Genomic DNA, 8764 nt, shown 5'->3' with positions numbered 1-8764 from the left:
TGTTGGCTGTAGGCGGTTCTTGAACTACTTGCAACTCTTAGCACTGTAGTGTCCTTTAGGCTGGAGAAATTCTCCTCTGTGTGTGTGTGTGTGTGTGTGTGTGCAAGAAAGAAGTGCACCTATATTGCTTTGAAGAGTGTATACCTTTCTTTCTACGTGGCCCTGACCCCAAAAGACTATTAAGGGCCTTACAAGCCTCTAGTCCCTGGCTTCCAAGAACCCTTGCCTTATGAAGAGGAATCGGAGAAAAGGAGACTTACACTTAAAATTGCAGCGATCGAAATCCGATCAACCCCTTCGCCTCCAACAATGACCCAATTCTCACCCAGGGCCAAAGGGCAGCTTTAAGTTAATTCCCAGACCAAACTTAGCCACGGGCAAAAAGACCACGTTTTGACGCCCCAGGGCACTCGGTTTTCACAATGCGTTTTATTATTCATAGAAAAATAAATTTATTTACATTTTCTAATTATTGTGGTAGTGCTGCCTGGGGCAGCGGCGCATTCCGCCGCATCAGGGTCTCTAGTACCGAACAGTCTCCGCACCCCACCCCGCCAGGAGGAAGAACTGGGGCGCGGGGAGGTGGAGTCGGAGGCGGGTGCCACCCGAGGGGGAGGCCAGGTGGGGACAGTCGGGAGTTGGGGGTGGGAAGGGGGCCTGCAAGTAGGTGTGGGAGGAGGGAGCAGAGGGAGGTGCCCAAGCAGACGCGAGCCAGGTCGGTGGGGAGAGGCGGATGGGTGGCTCAAGCCTTAGAAGGGGAGGGGGCGGACCTAAGCCTGGTTAAGGGGAGATGCTCGCGTCTGGGGACGGAGGGGCGTCACTGGCCCCCGGAAGCGCGACCGTAGGGAGCGTTCCGGGCAGACCCGGCCAGGTGGGTCTCTGCGAGCGCGCTTCCACCTCTCCCGGAACCGGCAAGGCATCGTGCGTCAGGCCCGCAGGGCGCGGCCCTGTGGGATATAATTCTGGCCCAGGTGTGCCGCGCTCCTCTCTTTGCAACTTAAAAACACACCCCGATGTAGGGTCTGGCGTGAAGACTTCGGTCTTTGAAGCCGGTTGTCCAGAGCGAGTTCTGACCATGGTCTAACCGTGAGAGGCCTGGGCAGTGCAAAGTCGTGCCATCACACGGTAGATCTGGCTCAGTTTGGAAACTAACCTCTAGGCGGCTGCGCGCTGGGCTCAGACTGCACCGCCGGGGTAGTCTATACAGCTAAAGCCCGAGGCTTGATCTGGGTCCGCGTGTAGTGTCGTCGCCCAGACCCGCGGCAGCAGAGCCGTCTGCGCCCTGCGATGCCAGGCGCACTGCCGACACCTGGGCTCTGCACCCCCCCAAACCGCCCCCCCCCAACGCCCACCACCTGTCGAGTTCACGGTCCTGGGCTGGGGGAGTCTAGGAGAATCCAATGGAACGTTTTTCCCATTCTCGGGGCTTCTCATGCTGTCTCCCTCCTCTCCCTCGTCCCCAAACCCGTGCGCTCAACCAATAATCCCAAATGAGTTCGAGTTCGATCTAAGCGGTGGTCCCACATAATCTGTTGGCCGCGGAGACTTCTTTGGTGTCAGAGTCGGGTCGTCCCGAGACCACAAATGGCCACGTCTGTAAAACCAGAAAGAGCATCAGATACCGGAAAAACGATAGTTTCAAACCGAAACCACTCTCCAAACGGAACCCCGGGATATCCCTGGCTTTGCGTAGCTCCGATTTTATCAGTATTCTGGGAATTTTTCGCGTCTTCTCTCTAAACCAAGATTTTAATTTTACTGGATTTTGATCACGTAAAACGGGAGTTTTCCGTTCCTGCTGTCCTCCTGGTGATTCCGCGAAATTTGCATGACACACACACACCCACCCACCCATCAGCCGTTCGCTCCAAGAAGGAACTGGGATATGATCTTTCTCAAGCCGGGAGAGTTGGCAGGTCGGAGAGGGACTTTCCAGACAAATCCCGTTTGGGGAAACCTCTGCTATTCAAGAATTGAAAAAACGCAAAGGCTTTTAAAAAGGTCTCGATCTTCCCTCCCTCCTTTCAGAAAGTAGGGCTGGTTGATTTAAACCTGTCAGACTATTATCTGTAAAAAGTTAGGAAGGGAGACTTTTCGTTCTATCTGCAATGGGACAGCAGACTCCAGTGGAACCTAGATTTACCCCGGAAGCAGGATATTAGCCATAGTGATGGTAACTATCAACCGGCAAAAGCGTCACGTACAATGATCAGACTGATGCAAACACAGAAGGGTGGATGGTTCTCTTCCAGGAAAACGACTGACTCCTCCGTGATTTGGGAGAAACCAAACTGGCCTCCTCACCACCCCTAGCAGACCTCCCCCCACCCCACTCGGTTTCTTCCCAGCGGCCAGACTCTGCCGGGCGCCAGGAAGCGCGCCGGGCATCACTCGACCGCCCCGCCCCGGGCCTCGAGCACGGCGCCCCTACCAGGTTCACCGGGTGCACGTAGCCGTTCTCGTAGCGGTCCTCCTGCAGCAGCTGCCGCAGGTGCGCGATGTAACTGGAAGCCAGCCGGAGCGTGTCCAGCTTGGAAAGCTTGGTGTCGGGGGGCACCCAGGGCAGGCTGGTCTTGAGTCTGGAGAAGGCTTTGCTCAGCACGCGCATCCGGGCGCGCTCTCGGGCGTTGGCCGCGTTCCTCTGCGACTGCTTGCACTCGGCCGCCGAACCCTTGGGCGGGAGGGGCTTCTTGCCGCCGCCGCCCCCAGCCACCCGGGGCCGCTTCCTCTTGCAGCCTCCCGCGCCGCCCGCCGCGCCCAGCGCGCAGCGCCCCTCCTCGCCGTCGGGGTCATCCTCCTCCGCAGACGAGTTGTCGCTGGGCGACGCGTAGCTGCGCTCGGCGCCGCGGAGGGACGGCCTCTCGGAGACTGGGGCCGGGTACCCTCGCTGCAGTCCCCGCAGCTCCATCTCTTCGGGGTCGCTCACCGAGCCGGTGGACATCGTTGCGTCCCCCGCGCCCCAGCTTTCCTCCTGCAGGCCAGTCTCGCGGCCTCCGCCTTCCGCTCCCTCGCGGAGGCGGGGGCCAGGCTGAACTCCGCAGGCGACGAGAGACCTGGGTCGGGAACCGCGGAGCCCCGGGACTGATCCTGGAGAGCGTGGCCGAGAAGTCGGCGCCTGGGCCCAGGCTCGGCGCTCACTACCGCGCGCCGCGCCTTTTGACCGGACTATTTATTCTGTACTCCTCGGAACAAACCACCCCGGGCAAAGAAGACGGGGTGGGAAAGGGGGGCAAGAGGTGGGGCGGGGGCGGGGAAGGGGTGGGGACCGCTTTTCAGACTGCCGAGAATCTGCCGGTGGGGGCGGGGAAGGGGAAGTCTCTTGAACTGGGATCTGGACCCTTGGGCCCGAGGGACCCATCACTGCGAGATGAGTGCTCGTGGGGTGAGTCAAGGAAGGGACCTTGTTCGTACCCAGGTACCCACTTCCACCCACGACTGATCTTAACGGAGGCGAAAATTGCCGGACACTTGGAAACCCCAGGATCGCGACCTCTGCGTCCTTCCCGTCTTTTCAGCCGAAATGTATTTTCCAAGTTTATCACTCATAAAGTATGATTGCTTATTCAAGCCCGCTTTTTACAAAAGCGTAAAAGCTAAAAAAGCAACACCGAACAATGGACGAATTAACCTCTCATTTTCCTCCCCTCTTTTCCTTAAACGTCGTCGTTTGATTTACAAAGCACTTTCATCTACAGTGGTTCGTTTCATTTTCCAACATCTGTGACTTAAATGTTGTTATCTCCACTTTGCAGAACTTGAAGCTAAGCCGCAGAGATGGATGTTAAGTAAAGGACCCCATATCGACAGGCTGGTAAGCAGAATATGGACTCAAAATCCGTGTGTAGAATCCCAGGCCCCTCGGTATTTCTGTCGCACAGCACAGGATGCTCTGTGTGCTGTTTTCGGTTGTCTGGGGAGTTCCACGCGTTAATTCTGTTTTCAGCACCAGAGTGCGGTAAGATAGAGGGTCCTGCCCGCGCTCTGAGTTACACTCTAGGGAATCGATGACTATTTTCGATGGTGTGTTGAAGAGCACGCTCCTGGATTCAGCATGCAAAGTCAGCACAACCATCCAAAGTAACACAAAACAAACAAGAAACCACGATAAAACAGCACCCAGAAGTGTGCCCCTCAAAGGAGACAAAGCATAACTGCGGTCTCCTTGTTTCCTAACTGGGAGAGCCTTGGCAATACGTGATCTGGGAATGTGTGCTTCATTTTGGGAGTGGACATCAATGGCCAGCTGTTGAGTGCCTGCTGTGTGTCAGGCACTGGATTAGGCGTCCGGTGCCCGCCACCCGCCCCCCGCCCCGTAATTAAAACTAAAAACAGCAAAATAATGAAAATTCCGTGAGTGGGTTTGGGTTGGCTACGCCATTCCTCACTGAGGAAACTGAGTCGTCACACCCGAATTAGGTATTTACCTGTCCTTTCCTTACAAGCCTACAGCCAAGCTGAGAGAAGCTTAAGGAGACAGATGGGCAGTCGACCGCGGAAGGTGCGGGCAGAAGCTGCAGGCCAGCCTCGCCCCGCCGACTCCTCCAGCAGAACAAATGCGCAGGGCTTGGTGCCTGAAGTGCTGCAACAGGTGGCTGGCCAGGGCTGACTTCATCACTCAGGCATCATCGTTCCACCTTCATCTCCCAGGCCAGGCCTCCCTGTGGGGATGTTTTGCCAAACCCCTCCCGCTCGCCCCCATTTGCAGAGCTTTTCTCCCGATATATATTGCCATTTTGGGGAGGGGGTGGTGGTGGCGGGGGTTTGGGGTGTGGGGCGAGAGCTGGGGGAGGGTCTTCTCTGAGGTCAGTTGAGTAAAACGCTCGCTCTCAGTTCTCTCAGTGCTGGGAAAACTCAGCGAGTACTTGACAGAGCTAGAAATCTTTCTTGGACCGCTGCTTGAACTTGAACTTGACTCTAGGTGCCGGGAGAAGGAGGGGAGGGAGGGGCGGTTGGGGAGAGGAGAGAGATGGGAGGGTGGCAGGGAAAGGGGAGCAAAAAGATGTAAAGGGAAGATCTCAGGCAGCTTTTTTGCATCGCCTATTGATGACCTGAAGCTATCAGTATAAATACAGAGCCTCATACATTAGAGGCAGGCACATAGGTTTTAAAAAACGGGATTGTTTATACAGGTGCAGAACAAAGTCTTTCTTTGGAAAAGATTAATGGCAGGGAGACTGCTAGATTTTCTCTAAACAGTCACAAAAACTGTACCCAGCCTCAACGCCAAGCAGGTCATGGCCAGTTTCTTTTTCTTGAAGGAACTGCCTGACCCCAACGATTCATGTTGTTGTTGTTGTTTTTTAAACTAGCTCTTTCCTGTTTTTTCTTTTCCCCTTCCTTCCTACTTTCTTTTTTTCCTTCCTTCCCTTCCTTCTTTTTCCCTTCCTCCCTCTGATCTCTTTCAAGAAATATAGTCATTTCCTCTATTTTCCCATTATTTTGTTTTCATTTTCTCTTTCCCTCCATTTCTTTCTAATTATATTTTTATTCTTCATTCTTTTTCAAGTTGCAGTCTCCTGATGAAGATTAAGAAATGTATCTTCATATACATTGCAAGTTAGTATATAACTTCAGTTTGCTTTAACAGGTTTGTAATGACATCTGATATTACACTTTCAAAATGCTTTTACTTTTCCTTCTCTCTCAGTGATTACAAAAACCTCATAAGCTGAACAGTGCTAATATAATATCTCTTTTGAAAAACCAGTTGTTTTAATTGTTTTGGCAAGTCCCCATACACTGCAAATACAAAATGAAAACTTTACTTTTGTATTTTAAAAACAAGCACGCTGAAAACAATTCCAATTTGCCCATGCTAATAACCTGTGAGATTTGTAACACAAATATACAGGTTTTTATGTTATATATTGATGATTTTGAAATTCTTTTAAGATGTTCCTTTTAAGTATGCAATGGGAGGTGGGTTAAAGTTACATTATCAAACAAACATTAAATACATTTAATAATGGTTAAGACATTAATAATCCCAGCTCTCCTGCTTATTAACTGTATGACCTTTGTCAATTTTTTTTCAAGGCCCAGATTACTGACATATAATATGAAATATCTATCTTGTTGTGAAGAACGGGGAGTCTATGAATAATTGCCTGGGCCACAGCCTGATGCGTGAGAAAAAAAATCAATAAATGCTAGTTATTTTTATTACTATGAGTTGTGTGATGCCCAACGTCACACATCTAGTAAGTGTCAGGGTCCAGAAGTGACCCAGGGTTTGTAAGTGAGGGCTTGTTCTGGGTTTCAGACAGCGCCAGAGGTTTCTTCTCTTTAACTGCAGGCTTCTGTGGTTCAAGTGCATGGTCCTATTACCTGAGGTTTCCCCCAGCCTCAGAAAAGACCTCACTGAGAGACACTGATGGGACTACATTAGAAACTTTCTTTCCCCAAGTTTTCTCCCCATAAAGCCACAGCAATTCTCCCAGCCTCCCTTCCCCTATTTGAAAACTGCTAAATAAATAAATATAAGTAAAACTCCTAAATCAGTTACTGAAAGGGTTAAATGCAATTGTGGAGAAGCAGCACACTAAGTGTAATACTTAGTGCTTAATTTGCTGAAATATAAAAGATGCAGACTCTGGTTTTCTCAAAAGAGAGAATGCGGTCACAGACCACAGAAAAGGCCATTTAATGCCACACACCCACCCTTTCCACCCCCAAAGTACATACCAAGGCCATTTAATGCCACATCACTCCAAAGTAAGTGCTGGGGGAAGAAGTTTGAGGCTGGGCAGATCAAATGGTTTAGAGTTTAGGGAGAGTAGTCTATACTCTTGGACACCAAGTCAAAGCATGTATAAAGTGGGTGCTTAAGAAATGGTTGTTGTGGGAATGCATTTCCCATATGACTTTCCTGGTGGTGTCTCCCCAGATACTCTTGATGTTCTGGGTTGTCCAGTTGGCTGAACAAATTGCCTGTTCCTTTGATCTGGAAAAACAAGTCTAGACCAGCACTGGCTAATATTATTGATGTCACCAGCCACATGAGGCAACTGAGCACTTGGAATGTGGCTAGTCATGTCTAGCATTGTAAAATACACACCGGATATTGAAGACAATGTGAAGAAAAGATATAAAATATCTAATATTTAAAAAAATATATGTCAAACAATGATAATGTTTTGATATATTGGGTTAAAGGAAGTATATTATTAAAAATAATTTTCCATGGCTTTGTATTTTTATAATGTGGCTACTAGACATTGGGATTTACAGATGTGGCTGGCATTATATTTCTTTTGGATAATTCGGGGATTAACGATGCAATTGTGCACTGAGTGTCTAGTGTTTGCTGTGGCAGGTGTTGGTGAGCCCGACTTCCGCCCACTCGGAAGGCACATTCTCGTGGGAAAAAGCACCATAATGCGGGAAGCACACATTACAGCACGTCTGCTATCACTAACTCCTGTCATCTCGCCTGCACCGCTCCACGTGTACCCTACCCCATCTAATAGGTCCAACCCCAGAACACGGGGAGAAACGCTTCCGGTGGGTTTGGGCTTCTGGTGGGTTTGGATTTCCGCAGGGCTTCTCACAGGGAAAAGTTACATGGAGGCGTCCGTTCCCCAGGTAGTTTGGGCCACCCTGACTGGATGGCATCACCGACTCGATGGACGTGAGTTTGCGTGAACTCCGGGAGTTGGTGATGGACAGGGAGGCCTGGCGTGCTGTGATTCATGGGGTCGCAGAGAGTTGGACACGACTGAGCGACTGAACTGACTGACTGACAGACAGTGGATGACAGGGCCCCGGATGCCCAGTTCCTTGGTCTTTTCAGAGCATCCCTGGATACAAAGTAAGACCACGCATGGGAAGCTCTGGGTCTGGCAGTGTGCAAGTCACGTGGAACACAGGTCATGTGGTATACACACGGTGGGGCGGGACAGTCACGTGGGGAGCATGGTGTTGCCATGTTTCTTTGTCTCGCAAAGCCGGGGAGCTGATTGGCAGCATTCACGGTGTCCCCACGCTCCCTGACCCGGAAGGAAAGGAGCGCCCCTCACTTGGACCCCGACGGCCACGTGGTCAGGTGGCCTGTGGGTACTGTGGGGCCTGCGAGAGGAGTCTTCTGTTGTCCCGAAGGCAATCGGTCCTCCGCCTGTTACTTATTCAAGATTTGCTACTAGATTTTTGCCTCTGTGGAGTCCCGTGAGACCTTAGCCTTTAGAGAGGCTGGGCCTGGAAAGGTCAGGTTTGCAGAGTCTGAAGGTGGAAAAATTAGAGTTAAAAATGAAAAAGGAGATAGGGAATGTGATCAGACCCAGAGACCTGATTTTCTTTGCCATTTAGGAGAGAAGAAAAAAAAAAGTCATCGGTAATTTGTCTTGACCAAAATGCAGGTGACTTTGGAATAGATTTTTTTAAAAAGAGATACATGTGGGTGCTAACCCAGGTTTGGTTAGGACTAGAAAGCTGCAGGACTCCTGCAGATGGACTTTCCAGATGGCTTGGCTGTAAAGAATCCACCTACCAAGCAGGAGAGGCAGGTTCCAGCCCTGGGTTGGGAAGATTTCCCCTGGAGGAGAGAACGGCAACCCACTCCAGTATTCTTGCCTGGATAATCCCATGGACAGAAGAGCCTGGTGGGCTACAGTCCAGGGGGTCGCCGAGAGTAGGACAGGACTTAGCTACTGAACAACAAATTCCTGCAAACGACTTTGAATTCTCCAGTAGCAGAGTTAAGCGGCTAGCCCAGCTCTCAGGAGGAAACACATGGTGATGGCTTGGCCTCTGAAGGTTTGTCTGCAGA

The 8764-nt window shown here is 51.0% G+C and overlaps 1 protein-coding gene and 1 long non-coding RNA gene across 3 annotated transcripts; one reads left to right on the top strand and one right to left on the bottom strand.

Annotated features, from left to right (window-relative positions):
* Window positions 1-387: 387 nt before the first annotated feature.
* Window positions 388-3163, bottom strand: MSC (musculin). The gene is made up of 2 exons (XM_055432529.2): window positions 2432-3163; window positions 388-1594 (listed from the first exon to the last, which is right to left on the bottom strand). The coding sequence occupies exons 1-2, from the start codon at window positions 2939-2941 to the stop codon at window positions 1508-1510; spliced, it is 597 nt and encodes a 198-aa protein (XP_055288504.1). The 5' UTR covers window positions 2942-3163; the 3' UTR covers window positions 388-1507.
* LOC129560417 (uncharacterized) lies at window positions 3086-7177 on the top strand. Of its 2 annotated transcripts, XR_008686762.2 has the most exons (5): window positions 3086-3216; window positions 3753-3811; window positions 4443-4588; window positions 5507-5587; window positions 6037-7177. It is a non-coding gene; the product is annotated as an uncharacterized LOC129560417 (long non-coding RNA). The 2 variants fall into 2 exon arrangements; XR_016039347.1 differs by having other exon boundaries at window positions 5513-7177.
* Window positions 7178-8764: the final 1587 nt, after the last annotated feature.

Source organism: Moschus berezovskii, chromosome 16, assembly GCF_049115385.1.
Source record: "Moschus berezovskii isolate FMDL1 chromosome 16, NW_MosBer_1.0, whole genome shotgun sequence".
Classification (NCBI taxonomy): Eukaryota; Metazoa; Chordata; class Mammalia; order Artiodactyla; family Moschidae; genus Moschus; species Moschus berezovskii.
This window is presented reverse-complemented; position numbering and strand designations above follow the sequence as displayed.

Bases quoted from the DNA above. Each gene is read 5' to 3' on its own strand.
- MSC (XM_055432529.2), bottom strand. From the start codon at position 2,941: ATGTCCACCGGCTCGGTGAGCGACCCCGAAGAGATGGAGCTGCGGGGA. The intron at 1,595-2,431 runs GTAGGGGCGCCG...CTGGTTTTACAG, and splicing joins ACGTGCACCCGGTGAACCTG to ACGTGGCCATTTGTGGTCTC.